Genomic DNA, 15857 nt, shown 5'->3' with positions numbered 1-15857 from the left:
TTGATTTATTTAGAAGTTGTTTTGAATGGCTTAAAGGCTGCAGGAATTGGAGGGGTGTGCAGAATTATTGGTATATGCAATATTAATGGTACATTAGTTTCACAGTATATTGTATCAACATGTCTGTTCATGCTTATTCTTTTCAAGCAATAATAGTGTTTCTAATAACACTGCAGGAACTAAATGTTAATTGTGCTTATGTGCTTATAATATACCATCTGCCCTGTTCACTGAGCAAAAGAACATCCAATGCGGTAGATGTGAAGAGCACTGCACTCCTGAACTAGAACTGTTGACATCCTTACTATAAAAGCAAAATATTGCGGATGCTGGAAATCGGAAATAAAAACAGAAAATGCTGGGGAAATTCAGCGGGCCTGACAGCATCTGTGGAGAGAGAAACAGAGTTAACGTTTTGAGCAGGATATTGACATCCTTACTTGATGCACTTCATACTTCCCTGCATTAAATTTCACCTGACACTTGTCTACCTCTTTCACCAACCTGTCTGTGTGCTTTTGGAGTTCTACATTATTCTCCTCATGGTTCAAAATACTCCCAAGCTGTGTATCATCCGCAAATTTTGAAATGCCAAAGTCTGAGTCATTAATATATAAGGAATATATAAACCTTCCTCTAGTCCAAAAAACAACTGTTCAACACTACTCTTTGCTTCCTGTTACTCAGCCAATTTTGTACTGTGTTGCTATTCTTTCTTTTATTCCATGAGCTCTAACTTTGATCACAAGTCTATTGTGCGGCAAGTTATCAAATGGCTTTTGGAAGTCCATGTATACCACATCAACAGCATTATCCTCATCAACCCACTTTGTTACCTTATCAAAAAAACTCTGGCAAGTTTGTTAAACATGCAATTTCCCTTAACAAATCCATGCAGGCTTTCCTTAATTAATCTGCATTTGTCCAAGTGACTATTAATTTTGTCCCGCATTGTCATTTCTGAAAGCTTTCGCACCACCAAGCTTAAACACATTGGCCTGTCGTTCCTGGGCTTATCTTAACACATTTTTTGAACAATGGCATAATATTTGCAATTCTCCAGTCCTCTAGCACCACCTGTAAGTCTAAGGAAGGTAGGAAAATTATGACCATAGCCTTCGCAATTTCCACACTCACTTCATTCAGTATCCTTGGATGTCTCGCATCCGGTCCTGGTGCCTTATCAAGTACAGACAATCTAACCAATACCTCCTCTTTATCAATTTTAAACATTTCAAGTGTCTAAACTACATCCCCTTTCACAGTGACCTGGGCAGCACCTTCTTCCTTGGTAAAGGCAAATGCAAAGTATTCATTTAGAAACTCAGCCATGCACCTACCGCCATACATAAATTCCCTTTTTGGTCCTCAATTGACCTTACTACTTCTTGTCCACCCTTTTACTATTTATAGGCCGATAAAAGACTTTTGGATTCCTTTTTATGTTAGCTGCCTGTCTCTTCTCATATTCTCTCTTTGCTTCTCTTATTTGCTTTTTCAATTCCCCTCGGAATATATTCAGCCAGGTTCAAAATTGTATTATCCACCTGACATCTGTCATAAGCACACGTTTTCGGTTTAATCTGAAACTCTTTCTCTTTTGCAATCCATTTCAAAAAGAGTAGGGCAGTTTTCCCTGTGTCCTAGCCAATATTTATCCCTCAACCAGCAACATTAAAACTGATTATCTGGTTGCTATTTCATCGCTATATGTTGAAGCTAGCTGTGTGAAAATTGGCTGTCATGTTTCCTACATTACAACTGTGATTACATTTCAAACAATACTTCATTGGATGTAACGCACTTTTGGTCATGAAAATGTGGAAAAATAAATGCAGGTTATTTCTTTAGACGATGGTCCAGAAGCTTGGCCGCAACCTCCTTTAGTGAGCTAAGTGGCATCTGCAGACATTTTTGTAAACTCGACTATATTTAAAGAATTTACATACTCTGGTAATATGAACATGTATTCTAATCTTTGAAATCTGCATCTCACAGCTGAATGGTTAGCCCCTCATTAAATTTCACTCGTGCATGGTCTTCCAAGGAAATCCAGCGCACATCAAATTATTAACCTGACTAAGGAGAATTCTAATTGTTTATCATGCTGTTTTGAAAAAAATTTAATAAAGATGATCCACGGCCAGGGTTTTTAAGATGGCGGGGTTTCCCTTCCTGCCATCCAAGGAGACGGTGAAGAATACATCCCCACCAATATTGCCTTCCCCACAGCCATTTAATGCTCCAACAAGCATTAATTTATTGGAGGCGGGACTTCTGCCCCTTACTTGGGAGGAAGTCACACCTCAGAGAGCTGCCAGCTAATCAGATTGGCCAGCAGCTCTCTAGTGCCTGCAGTGCTAGAAGACGGCTGCTGATGGAGGCACCCCCCCACTCCATTCCCTCTTATCCAAGGTCTGAGTTGGTTACTTTTTGGACTTCTCCCCTGCCTCTGAACTCCTCCCACCAGCCCGAAAATTGAGGCTGGTCAGGAAATGGCCCTCAAGTGGTCAATAATTATCCACTTAAGGGCCTCAACTGGGGCAAGGGTAGGCAGGCCAGCCTTGGCCTTGGTCATCCCAGCATAAAATTTCGGAGAGGTCGGGGCGGGTGGGAGCCCGATGGGAAGACCATCCGAGAAATTTTACAGCCACCCCTTGCATACAAATCCGTCAGCAGGGGAATGTAAAATTCTGCCCATGTGTCTGTATTGAAGATTAAGCATTTAGATATTATACGTTGATAATTTTTTGGAGGAAGAATAAGGAGAGGACATGAACACTGCAAGTGAAGCTTTTAAGGGAGTCAGAAACAGTGATAGGAATGAAATGCATCATAGCTTTTACAAGATGAATTATTGGAGGTTTGATGAAGAACATCTTTGGAGGGTATGGGGAAAAAGTGAATAATACTTTCACAGGAGCAGTGCAGGTTCGAATGGCCAAATTATGTCCTCCATGAAGATTATTTTAATATTTAGAAGTATTTTAATCGTGATCACATTATATGGCTGAAATGGTCCGAGAATACCTCAGAGTAATGGATGGAAAAGTAGATTTCTATTAACATTTACAAACAAATAGGAGAAAAATTAACATTATATGGAAACGGTTGAGTTAATAGCACAAGGTGTGTGGTATTTCATTAAAATGGGATGTGATCATACTTAGTTGAGTGATAAGGAAGAACTAGATTTCCATTCTACACAAAGTCCATCTTCAAGATTAGCCTGTGCATTTGCTTGCACTTTGAATATTTTAAAACTATCAGATCTCATTTAATAGATAATTCTTGCATTCTTTAAATTAAAAATAAAATAGTTATTTATGTCTTTTTGAATTAATCTACCTAAGCCTTGTTTGAAATTCCTTCCAGGCGACCGGTGCCTCTTCTGGAAAAAGTAGTTCAATTACAGAAAAACAATATTAATTCCTGACATCTGCTATGTTCTGATCCACATTATTGTTGTTTCATTGCAGGGAAGACTTGCCAACCCACTCAGTTTTCCTGTACCAGCGGACGTTGCGTCCCATTGTCATGGGTGTGTGATTTAGAAGATGATTGTGGAGACCGATCTGATGAAGCTGTGTCATGCGGTTAGTGGCTCCTTACAAAATCTACTGCTTTGCTATGGGCAGCATTGCAGTTCGTCAATTAGAATGTATAGCTTATCAAGAATATTGCATTATAAATTACGAGCTTTCCATTGCTGAATGTAGTGAGAATGTCAAGTTTATTTAATATTGCGGATAGATCTAATCTAACTAACCACATTGAGTGGAATTAGGTTATGAGGCTTCTGCTCTTTTGACCAGATGGGCTATGAGAAGCAACATAGTATTGAAAGGTAGCGAGCACATTATACTGCAGAGCTGCTAATTTCTGATGCTGATAGCTATTACCTCAATCTTGCCTGAAGTAATAACTGTACAGTTTCTGCAAGATTAAAACCAACCTGAGTTCAATTGATGTAGGTGCTTCATTGAAGAGTGAAGAACATGACAAAAAAGGATGGTTAAAATTAGCGCTGAAATCATTATAATTGCTACAATTCTTCAATTTATTTCATCAAAGCTTGTAGGCATTATCATGTCTGATAAAGAAAAGTAGTGAAGACTGTTTCTGAGTGTGACACATGAAGCATGAAACAGTGGGAAGTCATGACAAATTCACAGAGTAAAAATTCAGAAATTGCATTTTTTTATCTATAAATACTTTTTTTTAAAAAATGGGACATATGAAGAAAAATGGAGAGTATTTCGCCAGAAAAGATTGGTGAGCTGCAAGTTGTTTGATAACCCATATATAGATAATTAAATGTATAGGTAGAGTTTCTATGGCTTAGGTCATGAAAGCGAATGCCTAGTCCTGGGCAGGCCTTGGGTTTTTGCAACATTTGATGACTACCCCTGGAGAGTCATGTAAATGATGTGATCATTTCTAATGGCAAGCGATTTCTTTTGTAAAATTCAGCACAATATAAACTGTGGGCAGAATTTTCCATGCCCACTGGCGGTGGCATCAACGGACAATATGGCAAGAAGGCCAAAAATTGGTTTCACAACGTTGTGAAACCAGTTTGTGATTGTCTGCTCAGCACGTCGATGGCGGGCCGCGTTTCCTGCTATTGGATATCGGGAACCTCGTTGTAATACAACTGCATATGATTATAAGGCCAACCCCCACCTCACCCCCCCAAGCTGGATCGTCCACCCACAGCGGCGTGATTGTACGCCGGTGCAGAACACACCTTCACAAGTGTGACGTGCAGAAGTTGGGACTTAGTGCCAGAGCTTTGCTCACATCATGGACATCCAAGGAACAGAAGATACTGGAGCCCGACAGCAATGGAACACTGGAGGAGCGTCCATGGCATGCTGGGTGGACTCTCATGGACATGGCTCTGCAGCGAAGCAGCTCACAGAAGTTGGAAAGTCACCGTTGAGGATCTGCTCACAATGGATGATGGTCGAGGGGGTGGAGAGGAAGGTCCAGCTGTGCTTGGGGGAGGAAGGTGTACCGGGGGGTGGGAGAGGAAGATCTAGGATTGACTGGGAGAGGAAGAGGTGTCAGGGGTGGGTGTGAGATTGGGAGGGGCAGAATGAAGGTGTCAGGATGGGTTGAGGTTGGGAGGGGGGGAATGAAGGTGTTCAAATGTGATGAGGTTGGAGTGGGGGAATTAGGTGTCAGGATGGACTAATGTTGAGAGAGGGGGAAGGAAGGTGTTGGGTAGATGAAATTGGGGAGGAAATGAAGGTGTTATGGGGTGGGTTGGGAAGGGTGAATTAAGGTGTCGGGGGAGTGAGGTTGGGAGAAGGGGGATGAAGGTGTCGGAGGGGTAGGTTGGAGGGGAGGGAGTACAAGGGAGGAGGGGGTATCGGGGGAGGAGATGGCAACTGGGGAGGTAGGTGTAAGTGGGGTGGAAGGTGTAAGGGAAGGAGTTCAGAGGGGGGAAGGAGTGAAGAGAGGGGAAGAAGGAGTGTGGAGAGGGGAGGGAGACCGGTGGGAGGAAGGAGTGCGGACAGGCGAGAGAGTCCAGGCGAGAGGAAGGAGTGTGGAAAGGGGAGGGAGTAAGGCTGGAGGAAGAAGTAGGGGTGGAGGATGCAGTTGGCAAAGGGGAAGGACTAAGCGGGGAGTTGGGGGTGGTCCGGGGTTAGGGAGTCCTGGTGGGGGGGTATCCGGGAGGGGGAGGAGTTCCAAGGGGGAAAGAGGGTCCAAGGAAGGAAGGGGTCCAGACAGGGGGATGTCCAGGTGAGCATGCAAGGGAGGGCTCTGATGAGTCCATGACTGCCTCCTGGGGAGTGAGCTGAGGGTGGGCGTGGTACGAGGGAATGGTGACACAACATAATGGGTGGTATCCTCTGTGTGAAGTCTCCACAAGATTGTGCGGTGGTCACTCCTAACAATGCTGTCATAGACAGGTGCTACTGCGACAGGTAGATTGGTGAGGGCAAGGTCGAGTAGGTTTTTCCCTCTTGTTAGTTCCCTCACCACCTGCCAAAGATCCAGTCTAGCAGTTATGTCCTTTAGGACTCAGCCAACTCAGTCAGTAATGGTGCTACTGAGCTACTCCTGGAGATGGACATTGTAATCCCCCAATCAGAGCCTGTGACTTTGCTAACCTCAGTGCTACTCCCAATCATGTTCATGAAGGAGCACTGACTCATCAGCTGTGGGATAGCAGTAAGTAGTAATCAACTGGAGGCTTCCTTGCCCATGTTTCACCCAGTGGTGTAGTGCTGTCAGAGTGCACTGGAGCAGTGCTCCGGCACCTTCTATTTAAAGCGGACTTGTCCAACTCAATGCGGCCCGCCAAACATTCGAGTGACTTATATTTGAAAAATGTTGTAAAACTGCTCACCCAATCACAGGCTGGCTCCTCCCTGCATTTGCTGCTGATAGGCTGATTAGTGGCCTATCAGAAGCAAGTGCAGAGAGAAAACAACCTGTGATTTGACGAGCAGCAAAGAGTGGGATGGTAAGTTTTGAAGGTCAGTTCCAGGGCGCAGGTGAGGCAGCCGGGACAGAGGGGGCTCAGGCGAGGGACTCGGGACAGAGGGGACTCAGGCGAGGGACTCGGGACAGAGGGGGCGCAGGCGAGGGACTCGGGACAGAGGGGGCGCAGGCAAGGCAGCCGGGACAGAGGGGGCGCAGGCGAGTCAGCCGGGACAGAGGGGGCGCAGGCGAGGCACTCGGGACAGAGGGGGCTCAGGCGAGGCACTCGGGACAGAGGGGGCGCAGGCGAGGCACTCGGGACAGAGGGGGCTCAGGCGAGGCACTCGGGACAGAGGGGGCGCAGGCGAGGCACTCGGGACAGAGGGGGCGCAGGCGAGGCACTCGGGACAGAGGGAGCGCAGGCGAGGGACTCGGGACAGAGGGGGCGCAGGCGAGGCAGCCAGGACAGAGGGGGCGCAGGCGAGGCAGCCGGGACAGAGGGGGCACTGGCATCTCAGTAAGTGAGTGACTGGAGACTTTGTAAGAGAGAGAGTGTGAGGGGGTGGGGAAGAGAGAGTGTGAGGGGGTGGGGAAGAGGGAGTGTGAGAGGGTGGGGAAGAGAGAGTGTGAGGGGGTGGGGAAGAGGGAGTGTGAGGGGGTGGGGAAGAGAGAGATTGAGGGGGTGGGGAAGAGAGAGTGTGAGGGGGTGGGGAAGAGAGAGCGTGAGGGGGTGGGGAAGAGAGAGTGTGAGGGGGTGGGGAAGAAAGAGTGTGAGGGGGTGGGGAAGAGAGAGTGTGAGAGGGTGGAGAAGAAAGAGTGTGAGGGGGTGGGGAAGAGAGAGCGTGAGGGGGTGGGGAAGAAAGAGTGTGAGGGGGTGGGGAAGAAAGAGTGTGAGGGGGTGGGGAAGAGAGAGTGTGAGAGGGTGGGGAAGAAAGAGTGTGAGGGGGTGAGCGAGAGGGAGTGTGAGGAGGTGGGGAAGAAAGAGTGTGAGGGGGTGAGGGAGAGAGAGTGTGAGGGGGTGGGGAAGAGGGAGTGTGAGGAGGTGGGGAAGAAAGAGTGTGAGGGAGAGGGAGTGTGAGGAGGTGCTGAGAGAGGGAGTGTGAGAGGATTGAAGAGAGGGCGAGTGCAAGGGTGGGGGAGAGGGAGTTGGGGGGAGTGAGTGTGAGGGGGTGGGGAAGAAAGAGTGTGAGGGGGTGGGGAAGAGATAGTGTGAGGGGGTGGGGAAGAAAGAGTGTGAGGGGGTGAGCGAGAGGGAGTGTGAGGAGGTGGGGAAGAAAGAGTGTGAGGGGGTGAGGGAGAGAGAGTGTGAGAGGGTGGGGAAGAAAGACTGTGAGGGGGTGGGGAAGAGAGAGTGTGAGGGGGTGGGGAAGAGAGAGTGTGAGGGGGTGGGGAAGAAAGAGTGTGAGGGGGTGGGGAAGAAAGAGTGTGAGGGGGTGGGGAAGAGAGAGTGTGAGGGGGTGGGGAAGAGAGAGTGTGAGGGGGTGGGGAAGAGAGAGTGTGAGGGGGTGGGGAAGAGAGAGCGTGAGAGGGTGGGGAAGAGAGAGCCTGTGGGGGTGATGAAGAGAGCGCGTGAGGGGGTGGGGAAGAGAGAGTGTGAGAGGGTGGGGAAGAGAGAGTGTGAGAGGGTGGGGAAGAAAGAGTGTGAGGGGGTGAGGGAGAGGGAGTGTGAGGAGGTGCTGAGAGAGGGAGTGTGAGAGGATTGAAGAGAGGGCGAGTGCAAAGGTGGGGGAGAGGGAGTTGCGGGGAGAGAGTGTGAGGGGGTGGGGAAGAAAGAGTGTGAGGGGGTGAGGGAGAGAGGGTGTGAGAGGGTGGGGAAGAAAGAGTGTGAGGGGGTGGGGGAGTGGGAGTGTGAGGGGGTGGGGGAGTGGGAGTGTGAGGGGGTGGGGAAGAGAGAGTGTGAGGGGGTGGGGAAGAGAGAGTGTGAGGGGGTGGGGAAGAGAGAGTGTGAGGGGGTGGGGGAGTGGGAGTGTGAGAGGTGGGGGAGTGGGAGTGTGAGGGGGTGGGGAAGAGAGAGTGTGAGAGGGTGGGGAAGAGAGAGCGTGAGAGGGTGGGGAAGAGAGAGCCTGTGGGGGTGATGAAGAGAGCGCGTGAGGGGGTGGAGAAGAGAGCGCGTGAGGGGGTGGGGAAGAGAGAGTTTGAGGGGGTGGGGAAGAGATAGTGTGAGGGGGTGGGGAAGAGATAGTGTGAGGGGGTGGGGAAGAGATAGTGTGAGGGGGTGGGGAAGAGATAGTGTGAGGGGGCGGGGAAGAGATAGTGTGAGGGGGTGGAGAGAGAGTGTGAGGGGGTGGAGAGAGAGTGTGAGGGGGTGGAGAGAGAGTGTGAAGGAGTGGGGAAGAGAGAGTGTGAGAGGGTGGGGAAGAAAGAGTGTGAAGGGGGTGAGGGTGAGGGAGAGGGAGTGTGAGGAGGTGGGGAAGAAAGAGTGTGAGGGGGTGAGGGAGAGAGAGTGTGAGAGGGTGGGGAAGAAAGAGTGTGAGGGGGTGGGGAAGAGAGAGTGTGAGGGGGTGGGGAAGAGAGAGTGTGAGGGGGTGGGGAAGAAAGAGTGTGAGGGGGTGGGGAAGAGAGAGTGTGAGGGGGTGGGTAAGAAAGAGTGTGAGGGGGTGAGGGAGAGGGAGTGTGAGGAGGTGCTGTGAGAGGGAGTGTGAGAGGATTGAAGAGAGGGCGAGTGCAAGGGTGGGGGAGAGGGAGTTGGGGGGAGAGAGTGTGAGGGGGTGGGGAAGAAAGAGTGTGATGGGGTGGGGAAGAAAGAGTGTGAGGGGGTAAGGGAGAGGGAGTGTGAGGAGGTGTTGAGAGAGGTAGTGTAAGAGGATTGAAGACCGGGCAATTGCGAGGGTGGGGTAGAGGGAGTTGTGGGGAGAGAGTATAGGGTGAGAGTGATTCGCATTAATAGTGTTTATATTCCCTGCTGGCAGCTTTACATTGAATTTACAGCATAGAAACAGGCCATTTGGCTCACCTCATCTATGTTTGTGTTTATGTTCCAAACAAGCCTCCTCCCACCTTTCTTGATCACACTATCAGGGTAATCGTCAGCTTCTTCATTCCTCATGTGTTTATCAACTTCCTTGAATGTACGTAGACTAGAATCATAGAATGGTTGCAGCACGGAAGGAGGCCATTCAGAACATTGTGTCGGTAATCTGCAGCAGCAACTCCGCTAGGCCCAATCCCTTTTCCCGGTAGCCCTGTAAAATCTTCTCTTCAGATATTTATCCAGTTCCCTTTTGAAAACCGTATTTGAATCTGTCTCCACCACATGCTCAGGCAGTGCATTCCAGATCCAAACCATTTGTTGCATAAAGAAATTTTTCCTCACGTCACCTCTGGTTCTTTTGTTAATCGCCTTAGGGTTCTCGACCTCCTGCTGATAGGAATAGTTCCTCTGCATTTATGTTGTTGAGACCTCTCATGATTTTGAACATGTCTAACAAATCTCCTCTTAACCTTCCCTTCTCCCAGGAGAACAGCCCCAGCCAGCTTCACCAATCTATCCACACAACAGAAGTCTCTCATTCTTGGAACCATTCTTGTAAATCTTTTCTGCACCCTTTCTAAAACCTTCACATCCTTCCCATTGAGGCTGAATTAATGTTTTATGAAGGTTCATAACTTACTTGCTTTTGTACTCTGCCCCTCCTTATAAAACCCAGGATTCAGTATAATTAATTAACTGCTTTCCCAACCTATCCTGCCACCTTCAATGATTTATGGATATATACACCCAGGTCCCTCTGCTCCTGCTTTTCTGCTAGAATTGTACCCTTTATTTTACATCACCTCTCCTCATCCTTCTGACCAAAATGTATCCCTTCACATTTCTCTACATCAAATTTAACCTGCCATGTATCTGCCCATTCCACCAGACTGTCTATATCTTCTTGAAGTCTATCACTATCCTCCTCACAGCTCACAATACTTCCAAGACTTGCATCATCTTCAAATTTTGAAATTGTGCCCTGTACAACCAGGTCTGGGTTATTAATATAAATCAAGAAAAGCAGTTTCCCCTCTAAATACCACCCCCCAGTCAGAAGTAAGTAAAGTTTTCTATAATTCACGTCTTTAATAGGTTTGTATTAAATAACGAAACTGTTGCATAATGAAATTCTAGCTATGCTAAAGACTAATAATTCAAAATACCACATGGTTCAAAAGAAAATGCCTATTGGTACTAATATTTTTCACTTAAAAGGCATAGTTTTGCTGACATTTGGGGACTCAAATGATTAATACGTTGGTAAATGACATAATAGTAGATTTATAATGGCTAACACATTTCCTTAGATTTCCTGCACCTCGAAATTTGGCACTATACCACTGGTTTCACCTGGTGCCACGAGACTTTGTGCTGTGTCAATGTTGAGGACACACAGTGCCGCTTCCTCTTGGTTGTATTCCACTCTGATGCCACCACTAATGGGGTAGGACATACCCAGAGATGGTGATGGAAGAATGTGGGACATTAGTTGCAAGGTACGATTTGCTAAGCATGACTACGTCAGGTTGTTGCTTGGCTATTCTTCTTCAACTTTTCTGTTTGTGATTTGCTGGGTGGTTTGCTAAGCCATTTCAGGGAGCAGTTAAGAGTCTGTGAGACTGGAGTCACATGTAGGCATGGCATATTTCCTTCCATGAAGGACATTAGTGAACTAGATTCTGTAGCTTTGGAGAAGGGATTGGTAGGGATGTGGTAGACTTGACACACATCTTTTAGCATCTAATTACCTGTGCTTTCGAAAGGATATTTAAAGGCAATATCATAGAAGGGATTTATACTTGCTACCACAAATCTGTATGATTCTGCTGACAGACCGATACGTTTCATTCCTCACTGTTTTCCTCTATTTCTCTCCCTCACCTCATCCTCTCTCTCACTATTAGATATTAAAATCAACTAGCTGAGATTAAAAACATGCATGGTTTACTCAGAGCCAGATTAGAATATAAATATTGAATAAGTATTCTATCAGAAAATAGACTTCCTGCTAACAACTAAAAGTTTTAGATATTGAATAATCTTCTTTACTGTTCTTCAAGATACAAAACCCAAATTCCTAAATAAAGTTGTTAAAAAATTTTAATATTGTTTAGAGAGAATCAATTAAGCAAACTTCACCTGCAACTACCAATTCTATAGACTCCTCCATCAGCTTAGAGATAGTGTTTTGTAATCATGAGGTACAAAAATCCAAAACTTAATGGCCCATAACTTCTGACCTCCCAGCATCAGATTTGGGGGGTACCCCAAAGATGTGCTAGGGAATCCCTTTGGGACGTTCCCAGCTAAGGGTTTGCATGGCAATTGCCCAGAAGTGCACACTTCCTCTGGACAGTTGCACTGTGCTGGGAACCACCCAAAAATGTGGTTTAAACCACAAACTTCGGATAGTTACGCCAGGGTTATATCAATAGTTACCTCTTCTAAGTTCTGAGTAACTATTGTAAAGACCCGGTCCAACCCCACGGGACTCCCCCCCACCTCACCAACCATGGGCCCCCCCACCACTCCTAACCTCCCCCCAACTCCCGACCTCCAACACCACTCCCGACCTCCTACATTCTCCACTCCCCCAACCTCCGATCCCCACCCGACCTCTGACCCCCCTCCCCCCCAGGATTTGGGACCCGACCCTTCCCCATGAACTTCCATCCCTGTCAGCCCCCACCCTGCACGCCCCCAGACTTTCAACTGACTTCCACCCCCAAATTCAGATGCCCCCCACTCCTTCACTCTACACACACTTCCAACACTCTCCCCACCCGACCTCGGACACCCCACGAACCCATCCCACCGGACCTCCGAACCCCCTGGGCATCCGACACCAATACAACCCCCTGGATCTCGAAACTCCCTCCCACGCTCCGATCCCCCTTGGACTTGGGAGCCCTTCCCCCGCAACAACACCCCACAGACCTTGCTCCCCCCTCCCCAACAATCTTCCCAGATCTTGGACCCCCTCCCTCATCCATGATCTTCTCGGACCTCCAACCCCCGCCCCCACAAACCCCCGGTCCTCCGAAACCCACCCCCACGACCTCCCCGGACCTCCGACCACCCCCTCCGACCCCCGCCCCTGGACCTGCAACCTACCTCCGCCCTCGACCTTGGACCACACCCCCCCAACCGGACTTCCCACAGATCTCCTGACCCCCCCACCCCCAGACACACCCCACCCCCCAAATCCTATCCACTTATCTTACAGGCTTACATTCCCCCTGGCCTGTCAATTTCCCTGGCCCTTTAAATTTACCTGCCTTGTAGCAGCGAGTGCCGTAATAAAGTGGGTGGGGGGCGGCCTCCTTGAAACTGCTGGAGATGCACTTTGCTGGGGCTTGCAAGGGGACTTTCGTTGCAGGCCCCAAGCAGCACTGACGAATAGAAGTGCCAGATTAATTTTCAAGACCAGGCAAGTGTGAGTTTGTTTGTTTTAATTCCTATGGGCCAGCACTTTCTGACACCAGTCGGAAGTTATGGCCCAATAAAAAGTATTAAACTAATTTGCATGTTATTGCTTTGTCAAGCATCTCTTCAATAGTGCTCATTGCTAACAAAGAGCTCTTGATTGCAAACCATGCCTCAATAAAGGACTTTTAAAATTAAGAACTCTGCTTCTCAAATGATGTCATAGGTTTAGATTATCCTCTGTTTTACGATTCTTGTTTTTAGTTCCTTTCTGGCACAGGTTTTAAAAAAAAAACACAGCCGCTCAGAAAATACTGCAAACAATGAAAAATTTCAAATGCTAATTTGTTATATAAGCAGAAAAAAAGCATAATCATCACCATATTCCGTCCCAGGTGGCTTCTAGTACTCTTATGTTGTGTAAGAGTGACCACAGATACCATCGAGTAACAGAACAAGACTAAATTTGTTTCAGTAGACTAGATTTATGCTTTATCTTCTTCAAACCTTGGCTGTGACCTTTGAAAGTAGATTCCATGGTGTTTTATTATTTTAGAGATAGGAAGCACAAGTGAGATTTATTATTCTCTTGTGAGTTAACTTGCCACATCGTTGGCATAAATCAAACAGCAAAATAAAAAATCATTTTCAGAGAAAGGAGCAAGACCAATACATGGTGTAGCCTAGCTATGCAAGACAAGCCTGGGAGGATCCATCTTGGTACAAATAGAGATAAACCTTATAGCATTCTTTGGGTCCTGGAGCAATTCAGATGATGTAGTTGCCAATGAGGGGTAAAATGTCTTTCACAGCCAGCGATAAATTGACCCTTGGAATACTTATTAGTCAATCAAAGACTGGATGTTGATTGCATCTTTGGTACCTAGTGGGTTTTTTTTTTCATTATTTACAGACACTCTTCCATGAATTAAATGAATAGTGTTATGCAAAGGCAATTACTCTCATACCTGGGTGTGACCTGGGTTTGAATTCCATCACTGCAGATGGTGAAATCTGGAATTAAAGTCCGATGATGACGACGAAACCATTGCCGATTGTTATAAAAATCCATCTGATTCATTAATGCTTTTTTATGACCTTTTCACAGCTTACTTTTCCTACCTATCGTAGTGTCATTAGTAAATTTGGCAACCATCCCATCCATCCCTTCATCCAAGTCATTTATATGACAGTTAAGGTCCCAGCAATGATCCCTGTGGCATACCACTCGCTAAATCTTGCCAACCTGAAAAAGACCCATTTATGCCAACTCTCTGCTTCCTCTTAGCTGGCCAGTCTTCCACCCAAGCCAATATATTACCCCTATACCATGAGCTTTTATTTTTAGCAATAACCTTTGATGTGGCACCTTATCAAATGTCTTCTGGTAATCTAAGTACAGTACATCCACCCACTCCCCTTTATTCACAACACATGTTACTTCTTCAAAGAACTCCAATAAGTTGGTTAAATATGATTTCCCTTTCACAAAACCATGTTGACTCTGCCTGAATACCTTGAACTTATCCATGTGCCCTGCTATAACATCTTTAATAAAAGCTTTTAACATTTTCCCTATGACATATGTTAAGTTAATTGGCCTGTAGTTTCCCACTTTCTGTCTCCTTCCCTCTTTTAATAATGGAGTTATATTTGCTATCTTCCAATCTGGTGGGACCGTCCCTGAATCTAGGGAGTTTCGTAAAATTAAAACCACTGCATCAACTATCTCACTAGCCACTTCTTTTAAGACCCTGGGAATGAAGTCCATCAGGACCCAGGCACTTGTCAGCCACAGCCCCAACAATTTACTTCTCTGGTGATTGTAATTTTCCTGAGTTCCTCCCTCCCTTCTATTTCCTGATTTATAGCTGCTTCTGGGATGTTACCTGTATCCTCTATAGTGAAGACTGATGCAAAATACCTGTTCAATTCATCTGCCATTCTCTTGTTTTCCATTATCAATTCTCCAGACTCACTTTGTTAACTCGTTTCTTTCTTAAATATTTATAGAAACTTTTACTATCTGTTTTTATATTTCTGGCTATCTTTTACTTGTACTCTAATTATTTCCTCCTTATTAATCTTTTACTCATCCTTTGCTGTTCCTTATATTCTGTTCAATCTTCTGACATTGCACCTATCTCTGCACAATTATGTGCTTTTCCTTTAGGTTTGATACTAGCTTTAAGCTTTCTAGTTAACCAAGGATGGTGTGTACATCCCTTGGAATTTTTCTTACTTGTTAGATTGTATCTATTCTGTGTATTATGAAATATTCCCTTAAATGTTTGCCACTGCATCTCTACTGACCTATCCCTTAATCTAGCTTGCCAATTCACTTTAGTCAGTTCTGCTTTCATGCCCTCATAAATTGTCCTTATTAATGTTTTAAAATATAGGCCAGAATTTTACATTGACCAGGTGGGCAAGCACCTGAGCCGAATGCACGTGAAATTGTGCAAAATTATGTCTGGCGTGCATCCTGACATCATTGCACAAGCGAGCAATACTGAGGGCGGTGGGCACGGGTGTGCAGGAGTTGGAGCCAATTAAGGCTGCTAAAATCACCATTGTCCACAATTTTATGTTGCACCGACAAAGCAGGCAGACAGGCAGCCTATTTTTAACAAAACCTCATCCAAGGGTGGGATAAAAAGGTCTGGAGCATTGCCATTCTGAGTGGCGAGGAGTTTAGGAGATAGTTTGCTGCTGGTTGCTTGGTGAGTTTTATCTCTGTTTTGAGCTTCAGCCTTCGCATTGCTAGCCTTCATCTCTGGGCTGATTGGTTTCTCCAAGGCCCCTGGAGAATTTATACCATGTTGACCCAGTCACCAGACAGCCTTCTGTTTCTCTGGTAATGGGGATCATCTACTCCACTGGTGGCGAGCTCCTCTGAGAAGGGAGGGTCAGAAGAGAAAGGAGGCCAGGTGTACATAGGCAGCATCCAAGGGAGTGACCTGTGGGAGGAGAGCTGCAGGCACAAGGGGTGCAGGGCAAGCAGGGAGTCCAAGGCAGAAGG

General features: G+C 46.6%; 1 protein-coding gene across 1 annotated transcript in view; it reads left to right on the top strand.

Annotated features, from left to right (window-relative positions):
* The window catches only part of LOC144686788 (low-density lipoprotein receptor-related protein 1-like), a 1926687-nt gene that overhangs the window by 1054331 nt on the left and 856499 nt on the right, over window positions 1–15857 (top strand). The window contains exon 18 of the mRNA XM_078552493.1: window positions 3480–3596. Coding sequence (XP_078408619.1) covers window positions 3480–3596 — 117 coding nt within the window. The remainder of the gene's footprint in view (window positions 1–3479; window positions 3597–15857) is intronic.

The sequence above is a fragment of the Cetorhinus maximus genome, chromosome 11 (assembly GCF_964194155.1).
Source record: "Cetorhinus maximus chromosome 11, sCetMax3.hap1.1, whole genome shotgun sequence".
NCBI classification, from domain to species: Eukaryota; Metazoa; Chordata; class Chondrichthyes; order Lamniformes; family Cetorhinidae; genus Cetorhinus; species Cetorhinus maximus.
The sequence above is the reverse complement of the archived record's forward strand: the minus strand, read 5'-3'. Positions and strand labels throughout refer to the sequence as shown.